Source organism: Castor canadensis, chromosome 5, assembly GCF_047511655.1.
Source record: "Castor canadensis chromosome 5, mCasCan1.hap1v2, whole genome shotgun sequence".
Classification (NCBI taxonomy): domain Eukaryota; kingdom Metazoa; phylum Chordata; class Mammalia; order Rodentia; family Castoridae; genus Castor; species Castor canadensis.
The window spans coordinates 114,631,592-114,651,424 of record NC_133390.1 but is presented as its reverse complement, the minus strand read 5'-3'; the positions used below and the strand labels follow the sequence as shown (position 1 = coordinate 114,651,424).

The following is a 19,833-nucleotide window of genomic DNA, read 5'->3' as shown; positions in this document are numbered from 1 at the left end:
AGAGGTGGAAATTCAGAAAAAAATCACATCGAAATTTTGGAAATGGCAGTTCAATAAGTCAAAAAATTCAATTAAAAACTTCATCACTAGAATGGATCACAGGAGAAGACAGAATGTATGGACTTCAAGACAAAATAGATGAATTAGAAAATTCAGACAACAACAAAGGAAAATGAATAGGAAGTACAAGCAGAACATGTAAGATCTATGGAACATCAAAAAAGACCAAACTTAAAAGAAGAAGATGTATAAGCTAAAAGCATAGAAAACATATTCAAAAAATTAATAGCAGAAAATTTCCCAAATCTTGGGAAAGAGATGGACATATGGGTATAGGAGTCCTTTAGAGCACTTAGCAGACAGCATCACAGAAGAACCTCTGTGTCACACTCTAGTTAAAAATCATGTGTACAGAATATAGAAAGCTGTAAGAGAGAAGTGCCAAGTTACATATAAAGGCAAACTCGTCAGAGTGACAACAGATTTCTCAACAGGAACCTGAACAGCTAGGGGGCCCTGGAATGTACTTCAAGCCCGGAAGGAAAATAGTCAACCTAGATTACTGCATCCAGCAAAGTTATCCTTCATAATTAAGGGAATTCATGACCATCAAGCAGTACTGCAGGATAAGATAAACACAACCACTAGAATATGGGAAAAATAAATCTCGCTATAAGATAGGAACATGAGGACAAGGAAAGAAAGATTACAAAAACAACAAAATGACAGGAATTAGTAAATATGATTCGGTAACAATTCTGGATGTTCACAGTCTCAGTTCTCCCGTATAAAGACACAGACTGATGGATTACATTTAAAAAAAAAATTAGACCCAACTCTTTGCTTCCTGCAAGAAATGTACCTCACTGGCAAAACCAAACACAGCCTAAAAGTAAAAAGATGGAAAAATATATTCTGAGCAAGTGAAAACTGAAAGCAAGCTGGAGTAGCTATACTTATATTGAACAAAGCTGATGTCAAACCAAAATTATTCAGAAGAGACAAAATCACTTTATATTGATAAAGAGAAAAATACATCAAAAGGATATAGCAATTGTAGACATATACTCATCAAACACCAGTGCATCCCATTTCATAAAATGAGTGCTACTGAACATAAAAGCACAGGTAGATCCCAACACAACAGTAGTGGGTGACTACCATATCTTACTAATAGAGGTTATCCAGACAAAAAATTCCACAAAGAAACATTATAGTTAAACCACACTATAAATCAAATGGACATAACAGACACGTACAGAATATTCCACCCCACAGCTGTAGAATACCCATTTTTCTCAGCAGTCCACAGAACTTTTTCAAAACAGATTATATTTTAGGGCATAAAGCAAGTGTTGGAAAATGTGAAAATTAAAATAAATTCTTGTATTTTAGTAGAGCACACTGGAATTAATCTAGAAATGAAGCAAGAGAAACTGTACAAATACAAGGATATTGAGCAATCACTGTGTTATCAAAGAAATCAGGGGAGGGATAAAAAACTTCCTAGAATCCACTAAAACTGGAAATACAACATAGAGGAACCTGTGGAGTCCAATGAAAGTGATCCAAAAAGGGAAGTTCACAGCTAAAAATGGGTACATTGAAAATTTAGAGAGATGTCAAATAAATAATCCAATGATATACCACAAGGTCTTTGAAAAACAAGACAAAGTCAATCTCAAAAGTTATTTCCAAAATTAGTAGAAGGAATAAAATAATAAAGGTCAAAGCTGAAGTTAATGAAATGGGAATGAAAAGAATACAAAGAACAGTGAAACAGAGTTGGTTCTTTGAAAGGATGAATAAGGATGAGAAACAGATAGATATGTCAATAAAATTAGAGACAAAAAAGTTGACATCACAATAGATAACACTGAAGTTCAGAGGATTAACAGGCAATAATTTGAAAACTTTTATCTCATAAACTGGAAAATCTAGAAGAAATGGCTAAATTTTTAGACACATATGACCTTCCAAAATTGAACCAAGAAAAATACAAAACACAAGGAGATCAGTAGCAAGTAGCAAGATTGAAACAGCAATAAAAAAAAGTCCAGGATTGGATGAATTCACTTCTGAATTACACTCAAACTATTCCACAAAATAGGAACAGAAGGAACACATCTAAATGTACTCTAGAAGACAGTATTACCCTGCCATTTCACTACCCAGAGACTATCTCTTTGATATCATTTGGTCATCACATTCAACATATGTAGAGCAAAACCAAGCAGCACTCCTTGCACATGGTGCTCAACACCTGAATGCTGAAAGAGAACTTGGAGGAGGACCCACAAGTCTTGCTAACAGAACCAGTTACATGGATGTAATGGATTAAAATCATGTCTCCTCAAGTTTGCCTTATGGGAATACACATCAGCACTTTCACCAGGACACTACCAATTTTCTACTATTTGGTAACTGAACACTGAGGAGAAATGGTCACTGTCCTAACTTCATTCCTCTTGTATTGTTTTCTTTTGGTGCTGGGGATTGAACCCAGGGTCTGTGTTCATGGTCTACCACTGAACTACATCATTCATTCATTCAACAAATGTGTCCAGTATGTGCCTGGGATATATAAGGAAAACAAACATGGCCTCTGTCTCTTGAAGACTGTAGTATAAAAGCAGAATAGATTAAACATAAGCACACAAATATAGAAATATATAAACACATTTATAAATTTTGGTAGGTGTGGAAAAGGAAGAGAATAGGTGGCTAGTGAAAACACTCAAAAGGGCAGTGGTCTAATTCAGGAGGGGTCAGGAGGAAGGCCAGTTTTTCTGATGGAGTGATAAGTCGGAAGGTCAAGAAGAGTCTGGCACCAGGGGCTCATGCCCGTGATCCCAGCTAACTCAGGAGGCAGAGATCAGGAAGGTCCAGGTTTGAAGCCAGTCCAGGGAAATAGTTCATGAGATCCTATCTCAAAAATACCCAACACAGAAAAGGGCTGTTGAATTGGCTCAGATAGCACAGTGCCTGCATAGCAAGTGCAAGGCTTTGAGTTCAAAACCCAGTACCGTCAAAAGGAGGTCAAGAAGGAACAAAAGAGAAATTTCTGGAGTTGTCAAACCTAGTGTGTGGCCAAATGATGAGGGAAGGAAGACTAGGCTGAAGAAGTAGGCCGGTTATGTAGGGTCTCTTAACCTCTGTCCAAGGAAGATTACCTTATTCTACATTGGATTTCTTTTACATGTCTAGTACAGATGCAACTTTCTTTTGAACATTTTTGGTATGCAGCTGGTTGGATCCCTGGATGCAGACCCTGCAGGCATGGAGGGCTGGTCAGTCTTCCTGGCACCCCTTGCATCTGTCTCCTCCCCACCCCACTGTAACTTCCTTGACTGAGGCAGTCTTTTTGCTTGGAAATGACTCTCCTCTGTCCCCAACAATCCCTCTGCCACATGACATCTGAGTGGTTTTCTTTATTATTATTATTATTATTTTGAAATTTACAAAAGTTCTTACAATGCATCATAGTTGAATTCACCCCCTCTATCATTCTTTATCTCCCCTGCCCGCATTCCTGGAATAGTTTCAGTAGGTCTGATTTGTCCATTTACATACATGTGTACATAATATTTCTACCATATTCACCTCCTACACCCTTTCCTTATATCCCCCCTCTTTTACCCCCAGACAGTTTTTTTTTGAAACCCCTGTTCTCCATTTTTGGAAAAAAAAAAGAATTTTGTTTAAGATAATTAGGGTGTTTCATTGTGACATTTATATGTATATATATATATTATAACCCGAATTGGTTCATCCCCTCTTTTTCTTTCTTAGTCCCTTTCTTATGGTGATTTTACATATGGATTTTGAATGTTACACTATGCATAATTGGAAACCAATAAATATTTTGCATTTTAAATTGCGTTTATTTTTACTATGCAACTTTCAAGGTTTAAAGCATACAAGGTCCAAAGACTACTAAGTGAAAACTCTCCAACGGTTTCCTAGCCACCGGGTTATTCTCTAGGTGCACACACGCGCATGCGCCTGTGGTATACGGCATCTTAAAGAGGGCAGTGACATCATCACATCTGTGTTTGAAGACAGCCTAATGCTTCCGAGCAGGGCTTTCCGCCTGGGTCACGCATTTCCCAACCCCTGCTCTTCCGTGTCAACGCCGGGGCTCAAGGATAAAGAAGTGCACCTGGACAGGGCTCCCACGCTCTTTCCTACGCCGGGCTCGAGATCACGGCCCCGCCCTCCCGCAGCGCCAAGCTCTCAGTCCTGGCGGGCGGGCCATGTAGCTCAGGTGTGCTAGTCAATCTCTTACAGAGACCCGCGTGCGCTGAGCGCTGAGCGTGCGCGGGACGCCATGGCTCCGCGGGTGGGGCGGGGCCAAAACGGGGGCGTGGCTAAACGTGGGGGCGGAGCCAAGCCTGGGGGCGGAGCCGACGCCGCTGGCGGCAGCAAAACCCGCCCGCGCAGAGCGCAGCGCTTCGCTCCCTACCCGGCCACCCACGGGGCGGGGGGCGCACCTTGGCCCCGGGCCCTGGCAGCCCGGAGAGGTCAGTGCGCGCTGGGAACAGCATCTTGAGAGCTGGAGGACTTATTCCGGATGCGGGAGTCTGGATGGCGGCGGAGAGGAGAGTTCCGTGGCCAGCTTCCCAAGAAAGCTGAACTCTTCCCAAGTTTGCTGTGCATCGGCTTCCACCCGGCGGCTCGCTGGCGGGCTCGTCCCGTGCGGGTGGTCTTGGGGCGCGGGAGGGACGCCGCGGTGATTGGATTAGTCCGCCTGGGCGGCGGCCCATTCTACCCGCATCGCGCAGCGAAGTGGGTGCAGTTTTCGCCGGAGAAAGGGCGGGTAAGTGCTGCGCAGTTGCGCCTCGCGCCACCGCAGGGCGACCGCCAGACGTGCCTAAGTTGTCGAGAGGCAAAGTTCCATAACTTCTTCCCTCTTAGGCAAGACCAGCTTGGCGTCGCTTCCCGGGTCGACCCCGAGGCCCCGCGATGGAGGGAGACAGCGAAGTGGACTTCTCTAGGGGCAGCCTAACCCCTTTGTGGCGGAGACGGTCGACCCCTCCGCCCCAGCTGCTGGCCTGGAGCAAGCCGAGACCCCAGTCCTACCAGAGCCCCAGTGGGCTGCTGATTACGGACTTCCCGGTGGAGGACCGCGGGGCGCCCGCTGCGGCTCAGGCGTCCCCCGCCCTGGTGCCCCCCGCCCCGGACGGCAGGACGGTGCAGAGGAGCCCGCTGCTTCTGTGCGCCCATGGGAGGGCGGTGGCCAACGGTCGGACAGTCTCTCCGGAGTACAGAGCTGCCTCTCCTCTGCTCCGACGGTCCAAGTCACCCCAGGTCCCCAAAGCGGCGTCGGGCGGCCCCTCGAAATCCCCAGCGAATGGCACGGTGACCTCGCTTGCGCTGCCGCCGCCGCCACCGCCAGCGCGCTCCGCACGGACTCCTAACGCTCCCGCCCCCTGCGCCCCCGAGGAGGATCCCACGCGGTCCACTGCCGGCCGGGTGCCCTCTCCCACGACCAATGGCCTTGCCCCTAAAAGCGACTCTCCCCGCCCCGGTTCTCAATATGGTCAGACGGCTAAGGACCCCGAACGGGGACCCCCCAGACTCTCTCCCGCGCCTCAGCAAAGGTCTTCACAACAAAAACTCCCGCTCCAAAGGCTGCCCTCCCAGGAGAACGAGCTCCCCGAGAATCCTTCCGTGGTTTTGAGTACACACAGCCCCGCCGCCCTCAAAGTGGGGAAGCAGCAGATCATTCCTAAGAGCCTGGCCTCGGAAATTAAGCTGAGTAAATCCAATAGTCAGAATGGGGAGCTCCACAAGAGACTCTTCAAGGTGCGCAGCGTGGTGGAGGGCCTCGGAGCACCCTTGGGCCACGCAGGGGACGAGGGCGAGGTCGAGAACGACATGGATAGCCCCGGCTCCCTGCGGAGGGGCTTGCGGTCCACGTCCTACCGCAGGGCAGTGGTCAGTGGCTTTGATTTTGACAGCCCGACTAGCTCTAAGAAGAAGAACAGGTTGTCCCAGCCTGTGCTGAAGGCAGTGGTGGAAGACAAGGAGAAGTTCTCCAGTCTGGGAAGGATGAAGGTAAGAGTGTGGCATGCCATTCATTAAGCCCAAAGTGAATGCGCTGGGGGTGGGGAGGAGGAGCCTAGAGGAAACCAGAAGAAGTTATTCTCTTTCAGCTCTGTTTTTGTGTTGATACCAGTGCACGCTTGGGTCTTGGCCATTCGGTTGCTGGCTGGACAGCTCAGTGTAATGCAACTTTGAGGGAGAAAGTGAAGCTCCTATCACTTCTCTAAGCTAAGGCAAAATTTGGGGAACAAAGGCAGTGCTTTACTGTAAGTTAAGAATTGGCTAAAACCAGTTCAAAGTCCTGAGCACTTTGAACGTGGGCAGCCAAAAGGGCTTGGGGAGCTTGCTTATCTCCACACTCCTGGCTGTGGTCATGCTGCCTGCTGTTTGTTTGGAGGGGTCAGTGGTAGCTCTGTCACAGCAGGTTGAGGAAAACACCCATTCCCTTTGGAGCCTTGTTAATTGTTTTATGCTTTTCCTTTTTCAATGGTGATTGCACAGTTGATGTCATTCAGGTAAAGTGTGGATTTTGAAATCAACAGAATCAGGAAAGATGCGTTATCTTTTTTTGTTGCTTGTTTTTATCACCATGGCCTTTGGTGGTATTCCCATTTTATGTCCGTTAATCCTTGAATGCATTTAGCAAAGTAGCATAAATCTTCATGTTAGGGTGTGATGTACTGCTCCCTTACTAAAATGATCTCAAGTATGACACACAGAAAACTAGAGGGGGTGTTTTGGACTGTGTGCTGCCTTGCTCAGAAACAGGACAGATCTGCAATAGGGCAAAGTTTCCTTTTGACAGTCACATTTTTTCTTTATTAACCAGAGAGCTGGAAGCAGTCTATATAAATGTCACATATGTAATATACAAGCAAGTCTGTTTTATTTTAAAAGACATTATACAACATTTTATATGTTTTTTTTCCAGCTCTGCAAGTATAGAAAAATTCAATTTAACAGTGATGGTGAATCATGAGTAGTGAAGTGAGCTGAGCTGCTTGTCATTTGAGGATTCTCAGTGTATTTTAACAGAGTGTGGGGGACAGTGTACACTTTATTTTACTGTTTCAGTGACTTGTAGTGGTCTTATGAGTGAACTGTACGGACCATCTGCTATGTGCTTTTGGAACTTAATGGACAAAAACGTTCTTTTATTTGTAATAGATGTATTTTCTGTTTTGCTCATTTATACATAGTTTGCTTTTCTTTTTTTTTTCTTGTCTCTTAGAAAAAAATGCTGAAAGGACAGGGAACATTTGGCGGGGAAGGTAAGCATTTAATTTTCCAGACTTTTATTGTGGCTTCAATGTGGAATATCAATTATAAGTTGAAATCCATCGGCAGTAACAAATACGTTCAACTTCTTCCCAGATTGCAGTACAGAGCTCTGCTTTCTAAGCTAGATTTTTATCTAGGAGTGCCCAACAATAAATAAAATTAATGGTAGTTTTTATAAGCTGATTACTTTTCAGTCAGTGTTTTGGAATTTTTAATTCTTCTCTACTTTGGCTCCATCCTCATCTCCCTCAAAAACCAGAGAAAGTAAGAGCAAGTTGTAGCTTTAGTTAAAAATTCTGAGTTTGGCATTTAGGGCTCAGTCATTTCCTTAGGTCACATTTCCTTTGACTTAATATTATTTTCACTATCTTTCCACATTTTATTTTCATTTCTCACTTCCTGTTTCCTTATTAAGTTTCAGCTTCAGGGAAATATAGTTCTCTTGGCTGAGAAAGACATGTTCTTAAGAGTTTGTAACCCATATAGTATTTTTATTAAGGCTTTCAAAACCAAAAGCAGCTTCAACCAGGCATTCAAGCCCTAATCAGATTAGTGGATTTCTGAATAAATAGATGGGTCAAGTGTCCGCTAACTGGAGGGGCCATCCCAGCTCTAGATCTCCTGGGTGGGCCTGGAGGGTCCTGGGGATGATGAGGGAGGGAACTTATTCTGTCCTGCTTTGAAACGCTGAGGCTTTCCTACCTTTGAAGAACGATGAAGCAGCCTATACCCTTCTACAAGTAAGGCTGATGTAAAACCACAGAGTTATAAAATATATGACCTCAGGTGGTTGCGAAACATTTCCCTGTATAATTTCTATAAAGATGGGTTTGCCATTGGGGCATTTAAAGATGACTAACTTGTAAGACTTCATTCATCATACAGTTGTTGGAAACAATTTGCTATATGGAGAAAAAAATCCAGATTCAGTACTTAAGCTGGTTGAGATAAATTCATCTCCCTGATTTTATAATTGAGGGAACTGGTAGCTCTGAGAGTTAACTTGTCCCTATCACAGAGCTGGTAACACAGCCAGCGCTAGGATTCAGGTCTGGTTCTCAGTGCACTTCACTGCCCCTTGTACACTTTACGAATGTGAAGTGAACAGAGCACCTCCCTAACATCACTTCAAGAGAAGCTTTACATTCCCTGGAATTTGACCTTGATTCTGTGGCTTTTGCTCCAGAGGTTTGAAGTTTTTGAGTTGTTTTTTTTTTTTTAAAGTCAGAGGGTAGCCCTTCGTTCTTAATTAGTTTTATGGTGTTGCCATTTATGTATTTATTTCTTTTTAGTGGCACTGAGGGTTGAATGGAATTTCTTATGTTTGGTAGGTAGGTGCTCTGCCACTTGAGCCAGGCCCCCAGCACTTTTTGCTTTAGGTATTTTTCTGAAGAGAGTCTCAATTTATGCCTGGGCTGGTGCATGGTCCTATTTATGCTTCCCAAGCAGCTGAGTGATAGGCCTGTACCACCATGCCCAGATTTTATTGGCTGATATGGGATTTTGTGAACTTTTTGCCTGAGCTGGCCTTGAATCATGATCCTCCTTATCTCTGCCTCCTGAGTACTTAAGATTGCAGGTGTGAGCCACAGCACCAAGCCCTGTTTCCTTTCATAAGGAGCTGTTTCTGTGTATCTTCTTTTGTCTGTTCTCATGTTTGATGACATAGGAATCCTTTTTCACACATACGTATGTGAAGAATGCAGGATTCTTAACACTTAATGGCTAACAGGGAGCAGTGTGGTCCAGTGGTGAGAACCTCTGGTGCTGGGTGCCTGTCCTATGGCTTCTACTTGTGAGTTGAGTGACATTCAGCCCCTGCTTTACCATGTGTCATATGAGGATAATAATTCTGCTGCCCATGTTCTTGTGGGAATGAATGAGAACTCATATCAACAATGTTATACGTATACTTTGCGCTAACCAGTAAGTACTTGGGGGGATCAGTTTTGCCTACCTGATTTTCATATGCAGAATAATCAGAGCACAGTAGTAGTAGTCTTTCATAGGTACCAGTGTTGCTTTAGAGACAGGCACACAGAGCTGTGTGTGGTTGACAAGAGAAGAGGTAGACATTTGCTTCCTTTAGTAGTTGGGAAAAGCGTCCCCAATTCCCTACATCCCAAACCAGACTCTAATCTCCCCTATTAAACCTGAATCTCTTCTGGTGTTCCTGTCTTCTGCTTTTCACTTGTGGGAACTGAAGAACTAGGAAACACATCTCTCTCTCTGCCCAAATATAGAATCTGGTAATTCACAAAGCTTAAGTCTCCACATCAGCTTTCGTGGACCACCTGGCCCCCCTTCCCACCAAACAGCATACTAATGTCTTTTAGGTAGTCAATATTTTCCTTACCAGTTTGAACAAATCTTTCTTTCCAGTGGATTCCTGTTGCATTCAGGATAAAATATAATCATTACAGTGTGAAAGAAACCCAGTCCTTTTCTACTCAAAGTAAAATCCGTTTCTTTGACATGCCTTAGAAAACCCTGCTTCATTTAGACTCGGTCTCATCTCTAAACCCACCCTGCACTGTTGACCCCTAGACTGCTCTCACTGCTGCCACATTTAACTTGCTTAGTGCTTCTAAGGCATTCTGTGTCTTCTTGCTTCAGAGTTTGTACATGGGCTTTTTAAAAAGCTTTTAAAAATTTTTATGTATTTTTTATTAGCATACATCAATTGAACCAAAGGTGTTTCATTGTGATATTTCCATAGATATGTGCAATTTACTTTGATCAAATTCATCCCTTCTGTTATACTCCCTTTACCCCCCCAGCCTTCTTCCCCATTTTTTCAAATAGTATTTAGTGGGTTGTATTATGCTATCTTCATATATATATATATATATATATGTAGTGAGAGAGAGAGAGAGAGAGAGAGAGAGAGAGAGAGGGAGAGAGATCCTGTTCACCCCAACACTCACCTTTCTTCCTCTTCTCTCTTACTATATCCTCTGCTGCTTATCAACTTTCAGAACTGAGATTTTCCTCCTTGACACCTCCCTGACCCCCAGGCTAGGTCATACCCTGCTGACAGTGTGTTCTCAGGGCATCTGTATTAAATCCTCCCGTTTGTAGTGAGAACATTGTGTCCTTAACCCTTCAATGGCTTGTCATCACACTTGGAGTGAAAATCAAAGTCCTTTCAATGGCATTGAGGTGAGGCCCAGCATGATCTTCCTTGTATCCACCCTCACCTCTCATCAGAGCTTAAATGTCCTCTCTGTCTCTGTGAGGCCTTTCTAAACCACCCTACTTGAGGTTTACATATTCTTCTCCCAGCATTTCCCACTCCTTTTCCTATTTTATTTTTCTTCATGACACATTGCCATGTCTGAAAAACTAGAAGTTACTTGTTTATTCACTGCAGTTCTCTCTCACTTTAATGTCAGCTCTACAGAGATTGAGATTTTTAAATCTTTTTCTGTTCATTGTTGTATTCCCACTGCCTGACAGTTCACTGACACCTCTTAGCCATTTTTTAAGTGTCAAGTGGATGAATAAATGCATGAAGGAATTTGGCTTTTTTTTTTTTTCACTAAATTGTTAGCTAATGAGGGCACTAGAGGTGTCTTTTGTTTTCCATTTTACTATCAGACCTTGGCACATTGTAGACATAAAATGAATGTTTGCTAATTAGATAAGTGAATTGTGATGGACCTTGAAGGAAATGTAGCAGATGGATTCAATTTGCCCTAAGAACAATGACTTAGGAGGCCTGGCTATCTTTCATGAGTAGTGGACAGAGACAAAGGAACTTTACTTCAGTTGGAATATCATATATTATTCTTTAGTGATGAAACATGTTTGCCTCTCTTTCTGTTGTTAGCTAAGCCAGAGACCAAGCATTGTGTAAATACGGAGGCTTGTTTAGAACAAGTAGCCCAGGATTGGGGATAATTGGTGATGTGTCAGGCTTGTTTTCTTGCAGAGAATGCAGTCCTGTACCAAAACTACAAAGAAAAGGCCCTTGACATTGACTCTGATGAAGAATCAGAGCCCAAAGAACAGAAGTCAGAAGAAAAAATTGTGATTCACCATGAGCCACTGAGGTCCACATGGAGCCAGCTCTCTGCAGTGAGTTTTTAACCTACTTCTTTTCTGTCTGTGGGAGGAAAAGACCAAGATGTGGAAATTATGCGTGGATGTGGCCTTTATTTTTTCTGTCAATGATCCTGTCACTCTAAGGAGAAAGACTCTTCAGATTGTAAAGTGTTTCTCAAAAACTCTTTAGACACCAATAAGAACATGACCTTTGATACTTGTGATCAGGAAAAGTAGGTTTGGATAAAATGAAGAGTCTTAAGACTAATAGACTGTGGATTCAGGAAACTTCCTACTCAGTACCTTTTCTTCCTTTTTAATACATTACATGAGTGGGCTGGCTGGCAGAGAGGCTCAAGTGGTGGAGCACCTGCCTAGTAAGTGTGAGGCCCTGAGTTCAAACCCTTGTACTGCAAAATTTAAACAAAAACAGTGTATGTGCAGTGATAATATATCCTGAGCTGTATCATACTTGTGGCTATAAGTGTTTATGCATGATAGAAAGCTTATTACAGTTCTTAGACATTTCATTTGCTATAGGCACATCTATATTTTCTTGAAGTTAATGAACAGTCTATCTTTGCATCTTTTGTGGGTATGTGTATCTGACATTTGTTTCTGTGTAGAGGAATAATTTCTCCTCTTTGTGTCAAACATACTTTGGTTTTCCTAGCCATAATTTATTTTCCTCCTGGTTTACAGAATGTCACAGTGGGATGCTTAGTTTACTTGATACAGTTTGGGCATAATGCTTTTGCATTAGCAAGTTGAAAGGAATTCCCATGGTTGGCTTATGTGGGGAAACATTGCATCAAAAGTAAGCTAGTACATCTCCAAGAATCCTTAGACAGTATCAGAGCAGAGACAAACAGCTCTCTTAAGCCATACTGACCTTTGTTCAGAGTCTGGAATGCTACATATTTTGTATATGTTTGTGCTACAAGGCAGCATAAGGGTGGTGTGTACAGGCTCATGGAAGAGCATGATTTCTGGTGCTGGCTGTACTTCCTCTCTTCTAGCTTTGTTGGAGTTCAAAATTGCAGAATCCACGTTCTTTCCCACTGTCTCCTTCCAGCTTCCTAATTTCATTCTATGGAGAATCTATTCATTTCCATTACCTCCAAAGTGTGGTGCCTGTGGAATTGTGCCAGAAATTATAGTGGCTACAAAAGCAAGGCAAGTGGGTAACTAAGTGATGCTCATGGTGTGGTGACAGGGAGTAGTGGGGCCATCCATGGTGAATAGGCCTTCTTTAAGTTGAGCAGGTACTGTTTAGCTCAAACCAGGTAAGTACAAGGGCTCAATGTTTCCTGGTCTTCAGATACAGAAATTCAGACTCTGATGAGTGTTATCTGCATTCAATTTCTAATGAAATGTGAATCCAGCAAAATGTCTGTGGGCCAGGCTTGGCTTCTGTATTAACAGTTTGCAACGTCTGTGATATTTTTATGATTTTTTTATACGTGATGAGATGTTAGTATGTAACTACAGAATTGGTGTATTAGCAGTCTTTTACCCTAATGTAATGAGCTCAAAGTATATAAATATCAAAATAGATACTTGGAGAAACTAGTGACAAGGCCCACAGAGACCGGGTCAGCTCTAAGCGGCTATCTATTCAGTTCATTCCTTTGTTGGTGTGGGCCATTTGGGAGAGGATCTGGGAGAAGAAGCCTGTGTATTTTTGGAGTTTTCTCTCTGTGACAGCAGCTGTGTTTTCTAGCACAGGCCTAAGTCCTGCTGTTGGTTTTTGAACACTCAGCAGAAATTTAGACGTCTGCGTCGGTTACACCCTGAATCCAACTTAGCACTAAAAATCAGGCTGCCATATTTATGCCTTCTGGGTTTCATTTAGAAGAACAAATATACTTGTAATTAAATAATAGTACATATCCTTCAGTACAGCTTCAAATATGGGCTTGTATGTTCATTTGGCAAAGAATAAATGTCCTGATGTGCCTTTTGTCAACAAGATAGTATCAAAAGAACTATCTCATAGTAAAATGTAAAACTAAAATGTAAAAGTAAGGTCTAACTTTAGTGTTTGCTATCTTGGATTTCAGTGTTCCCAGCAGGCTTCTGTGTATTTACTGTGTTGCTTGGCAATTACACTTAACCAAAGCAGCACAATTGGACTTTGTCACTTAGCATTGCTAATGTCAGAACATGCATTTGTATTTGTGTCTTTTGTATCTCCTTTTCACTTAAATTTTACTTTAACTTATTATAAAATACTTCCAGCATGCAAGTATAGGTAGTAGATTTCTGTGTACGCATTGTGCAGATAGAGCAAATGTTAACCTTTTAACATATTTGCTCCAGCCTCTCTTATCAGACCTATCCAGCTCAGCACTCACTGCTGTCCTGCCCTTTTCTCCTTCTTGCATTCCCATTAGTAAATGTCCAAGTTGCAGTCAGAACCCTAAAGAGAGAAGGCTTCCTGGATAGTTAGTGTCAGGGTGTTTGTCAAACGTGTGGTCACTTCCATGTCTGTCTGGCCTCATCTCTCTGTCCCTCCTTGTAGATAGATGAGCTGTGGCCTTGGAGCAGGTCTCAGAAGACGTCTGCTAGTGATATGTGTGTTACATCATCTTCCCATGCTTACCATTTTATATGTCAAATTAGTGGAGTGGCCCTGATGTAATCTTACATGTATCATTTTAATACAAAACTCTTCTTTGAGTAAGGCACAGAAGGAGATTAGGGAAGAGGTTTTCTGGCAGTGTGTTAGGTCTCAGTTTGGCATCCATCCTGACTTTTTACTTGGGCATTGTGGGAGTGCACGTTTGCATTAGCACTGTTGATTGTTTTGTTTTCTGAAAGTCTCTTATCTTTGTTGCAAACACCTGTCTGCCTCCTGGGACGATGAAATTTCCTTATCATTTGAGTATAAGAAGCACTCAGAGTGCCAAAGACTCTTTTGATGTACAGCAATTTGGAGTAATTTATGGTTGTTATATAAGGTCTTTAAACCTTCATTCTGTAGTGTAACTTATCTGAGTGTGTTTGTTTATATGTCTCCTTTGGTTTCATTGGGCAGTGCTCAGCCATACAGGTGACAAGATGGTTTCTATTTACAGTGCTGGGACAGATTTAACTGTATTTTGTGGTCATCTAGGAACTAAGGAGAAGTAGAACTGTATAAGAGAAGCATTTAATTGAACCTCAATGGAATAATGAGCTTTTAGGCTGCCAGACTTTACGATAGTATTAAAGTGAATGGTGTATGTATTTAGCCATGGTGTCTGCTCTGCCAACAAGTTTTCCATGGCTGTACTCTGATAGTTAGGAATGCAGCCTAGGCACCTTAATCTCATAGAATGGGGACAGGGTTATTCTTCATTCACTTAATTGTCACACTAGATAGATAAATTCTTAATTGGAAATACAGGATTTCTTCACTCCAGGTATATAACATTGTGTTGTGGTCCAGGCCTCTGGGAACACAAACGTATTTGAATGAACTAAAGTAGTCATGGTTCCCAGGTTTGGGCTGATTATACATGGAAGGGATTTGAGGTTTTGAACTTGGAAAGTCATCTTAAGCTCTAAGGATGATTATGTGGAATTGTGCCCAGAGCTAAGGAACCTGCTGCACACAGGTGAATTGCCCAGTGACTCACCCAAATCGGCCATGTGTGAGGACTAAGTTCTTTGGTGTCTGGGAAAAACTTGTAGATTTGAAGAAGAGTATTGATTATGCTAGTCAGTGATGGAACACTGAGTACATGTTACAGTTAGTGCCAGGTGCACAGGCAGCTGAGTCTTGGATGAAAAGTAAGCCTCAGGTTTTCCCAAAAGGTTCATCCTTTAATAGGATCCCAGAAGTACTTACTGCTCTTTTGACTAGAGTTTTCTTTTTGTCATAGCTCCCCCCACCACACACACACATATACTATGCACATACTAAGAAATGACTATTGCAAAACCAGTGTTTGTTTTGTTAAGTTCAGTGACAGGACCAAAGCCGTACCTCATTTATTTGCCATGGGGTGTGTTTGTGTAATATCCAGCACCTTGAAATGCCAGGTACCCTTGAAAAGGGTGTTCAGGCTCCACGGGTAGAAGCTGAAGCAGGGCAGTATGTATTCACGCCCAATACGGTTACCCTCTTGTGTCCTTTTGCAGTTGTTTACATGTGGCTTTATCAGTGATCTTACATCATTTCAAATGTTTCTTTGGTTTACTTACAGATTTTATAGTCTGTAGTCAGGGATTTGTTTTTCTGTTTTCATCAGAGTACTGCTTCAGTTGTGCTTGTGTGTCTAACTTATGTAATGCCAGATACCAAATTAGGATCTCAATCTTTGCTTCTGATCACATAGTTACCTTTGGGGGACTTTCTGAAACTTGCAGAGTGAGAAAGGAAGATTTGAAAAATGGGAGTTTTCTAAATATAATTCCACTTGGTTCAGAATAAAACAGATCCTGTGGAGTTTTAGCAGTTCAATCTGATGGGACTTGCTTTTAGGATTTAGTCTGCATTTATTATGAGAAAGACAGAGCTCAAGAAATATCATAAATCTGAGAGTCATTCTTTGTGTAGGAATGTGTAATGCATGTAAAGTCATAGGAGACTTTTGTTCTTTAAATTTTCAACTTGTGTGAATATTCAGTTGTTCAGTGACTTATGGCTTAAAGTAGTAACTTCTGCAGTTATGTGATTTTTCACTTACAGTTTTGCCGCACAGCAATCTCATAAAGTTATTGTTTACCTTAGGTGGTGAATAATGCCTTTTACTATACCTATCTTTTGTGCTTAAAATACAGGCAGTAGTCTCAGTTTTCATGTCTGGCACTTAAGGTTTATCAGCTAGGGCCACAGCCACTGACTAGCCCACACTTTTAAGCAGAGCATTGGGACTTTGGGAATGATTATATCTTTTCAGCAGAAATAGAGATCCGTGTGCCTAGACCTGAGACCCCAATCAGAGTTCCTATTCTTATTAAGAGGTGAAGTGGAGGACTGCTAACCCTGGGAATTGACCTTGACCTGTGTAAGCAATTTGTAACATTTCTTCCCTGCAAAAAAGAATCCAAATATTTCAGATGACTAAAAAAGTCTGTTTTGATCATATTTACAATCCCAGACTTTATCTCCTTCTTCCTAAACAATGCTGTTCTCAGTTTGGTAACACTCTTCTCAAAATCTACGCCCCACACACACACACACGTATTATATGTGTAATATTTGAATATATTTGAAAAAATGTATTTTCATATATATGAAAATATAGATTGTATTTATATAAATACTATAGATTAAATATGCCACGTTTTTTGGTAATTTATTTTTATTTATTTTTTAATTTTTATTCATTTATTCATATGTGCATACATTGTTTGGGCCATTTCTCCCCCAATTTTTTTCTTTTTTTTTTTTTATCTTCTTCACAGACTGGCCCTTTTTCCATAATAAAATGTTATTCTTTTTTTTTTTCTTTCTTTTCTTTTACCATTTTTACATTTGCTTACGTGTATACATTGTTTGGGATACTCCCCACCCCTGCTTCTGGGCAGAATCTGTTCCTCCCTCTTTTCTGATTTTGTTGAAGAGAAACAGGAGAAAATAAGTCTGAGATAAAGATAGCTACACAGAGAGAGTCCTAGCGTTGCTTCTGTGCACGTGTATTGCAAACCACATTGGATCATCTCTGCCAGACCTTCTCACTACTTCCCGGTCACCTTCCCACAGTGGCCTCTGCCAGTTTAAGATTACCATATTAGCTTCTCTACAGTGAACACATCAACCACATTCAAGTTTTAGGTTTCCTTCCCTTTCCCTATTTCTCCCGTGTGCATTCTCCCCTTAGTATGACCTGTATCTAGAAATATTACTGCATTGGTTTTAGGCCTAAAGTATGTATATGAGGAGAACATGTGCTTTTTGGCCTTCTGAGCCTGACTAACTTCGCTTAAAATGATGTTCTCCAGTTCCATCCATTTACGTGTGAATGACAAAATTTCCTTCTTCTCTGTGGCTGAGTAAAATTCCATTGCATATAAATACCACATTTTCTTAATCCATTTGTCTGTAGTGGGGAATCTTGGTTGTTTCCATAACTTGGTTATTGTGAGTAGTGCTGTAGTAAACATGGGTGTGCAAGTGCCTTTGTAATAACCTGAGTTGCATTCCTTCAGTTATATCCCTAGGAGTAGTATTGCTGGATCATATGGCAGGTCTATGTTTAGGTTTTTAAGAAGCCTCCATATTGTTTTCCATAGTGGTTGTACTAGCTTGCATTCCCACCAGCAGTGTATGAGGGTTCCTTTCTCCCCCCGCATCCTTGCCAGCATTTGTTGGTGGTGTTCTTGATGATAGCCATTTTGACAGGGGTGAAGTGGAATCTTAGTGTGGTTTTGATTTGTATTGTCTTCATGACCAGGGATGGTAAGCATTTTTTCATGTGCTTTTTGGCCATTTGGATTTCTTCCTTTGAAAAAGTTCTGTTTAGTTCAGTTGCTTACTTCTTTATTAGTTCATTGATTTTTGGGGAGTTTAGTTTTTTGAGCTCCCTGTATATTCTGTGCATCAGTCCTTTGTCTGATGTATAGCCAGCAAGTATTTTCTCCCACTCTGTGGGTGGTCTTTTCAGTTTAGAGACCATTTCTTTTGTTGTGCAGAAGCTTTTTATTTCATGTAGTCCCATTTGTCCATCCTTTCTTTTAGTTGCTGGGCTGATGAAGTTCTTCTGAGGAAGTCCTTGCCTAGTCCTATTATTTCCAGGGTATTCCCTGCTGTTTCATGTGCTAACTGCAAGGTTTCAGATCTGATATTAAGGTCCTTAATCCATTTTGAGTAGATACTAGTACAGGGAGACAGGCATGGATCTAGTTTCAGTTTTCTGGAGGCAGAAAATCACTTTTCCCAGCAATGTTTGTTGAAGAGGTGTCTCTTCTCCATTGTATGTTTTGGGCACCTTTGTCAAAAATAAGGTGGACATAGCTGTGTGGATTCATATCTGGATCATGTATATGGAAATATAGATTACATGCATTTATATAAATACTTTAGATTATAATATGCCACTTGCTTTTTCTGAATGATGTGTCTTACATATTTTGTGTTTATATATGATCTATAGTGTTAGAATTGCTAGATTCTTCTATAGGATAGATATATGTTTAGCCATCTTTCCTTTTGGGGGATTATACATGCTTTGAGACTCTAATAAAAGCTATAAGCCATTTCATTTTAAAATGTATATGCATATATGTGCAAATACTTGTTTATAAGTTTTGCTGTATGTTTTCACTTTCAGCTTGAAGATAGTTTTTCTATCCCCAAATACTAGCAGCATCTCACTTAGCTGTACTTTCTGTACTGAGTATGGTTTCCATCTTGTTCACAACATCTTTAAAAGTTTCTTGGGGACTGTGAGGGGTGTAGCTCAGTGATAGAGCACCTGTTTAACATGCATGGGGACCCTGGGTTCAATCCTTAGTATCAAGAAAAAAAGTTTTTCTTTATCTCAGTTACAGCAGTGCTGCACTCTATATATCTCCTTTTGAAAAAAATGCAGAGAAATTAAGAACAAAACTACTATGGTTGGAGCTGAGTAATTAAGGACAACTGAATAGTAGCTATGCCAGTATTGATGTTACTGATGCGTCTGAGAGAACAGTGGGCGGTGGGAATTGGTGTGTATGTGTATGTGTGCATGTGTGATTGCCCCACCCCCCCGCCTGCCAGCAGGTATAGAGCAGAAGAGACAGGGGCGCTAAGAAAGTGAAAGGAGACAAGCACAGAGTTATTTGATTTTAATGGGCATAACTACAATAGCAGATGTTTCAGTTGGAAACCTACACCTGGGACCCAGAAAGAGAGTCTTGTTATTTCATTGATTAGAAAGTGAAATGAGGGAGATTAATGAATGACTGCTTCATTCATCAAGTCTTTATTGAGGATCTGTTTTACACAGAGTCCTGTGCTGAACAGTGGAGATAGAGCAAGAACAAACTCCGCCTTACTTTCATGTATCTGCAAATGCATGAATGGTGAAATAGACATCAGATATCAAGTGACCTAATAAATAAATGCAGAATTGCAACTGGATGAAGCTGTGAGGAGCATGCTGGTCTGCTGTGAGATCCTTGGGGAATGGCACCTACCTAGGAAAGGTGCTGTCGGAGGAAGTGATGTGAGCTGCCATCTGAAAAATGTCCTGGCACATGTCTGGGCAAAGTTGACAGGGGGTAGGATGAAGGAAGCTGAAGGCAGAGAAATGTCATATGCATGAACCCTTGGGGTGACGGTGGGTAAGAGGAAGTGAGACAAGACTGGCATAGCTAGAGCTTCTTAGTCTCCTTTGTGAGTTCCTTCTGATTCCTCTGATCTCTAAATATTGGAGGGTCTTTGGCCTTCTTGTAGAAATCTCAGCATTCTTGTAGCTTCAGATGTGTTATCTATGCTGATGACTTCTGAGCTATTACTTACTATGAAAGAGAAGGCTCAGT

The 19,833-nt window shown here is 41.7% G+C and overlaps 1 protein-coding gene across 3 annotated transcripts in view; it reads left to right on the top strand.

Moving 5' to 3' along the window:
- Positions 1-4,407: 4,407 nt before the first annotated feature.
- Arhgef26 (Rho guanine nucleotide exchange factor 26) overlaps positions 4,408-19,833 on the top strand; it is a 111,940-nt gene continuing 96,514 nt past the window's right edge. The window contains exons 1-4 of one of the 3 annotated variants that reach the window (XM_074073951.1): positions 4,408-4,819; positions 4,918-6,060; positions 7,280-7,319; positions 11,264-11,409. In XM_074073951.1, the coding sequence (XP_073930052.1) occupies positions 4,574-4,819; positions 4,918-6,060; positions 7,280-7,319; positions 11,264-11,409 (1,575 nt within the window). In that variant the 5' untranslated portion in view covers positions 4,408-4,573. The remainder of the gene's footprint in view (positions 4,820-4,917; positions 6,061-7,279; positions 7,320-11,263; positions 11,410-19,833) is intronic. The other 2 variants (XM_074073950.1, XM_074073949.1) reach the window with 2 other exon arrangements.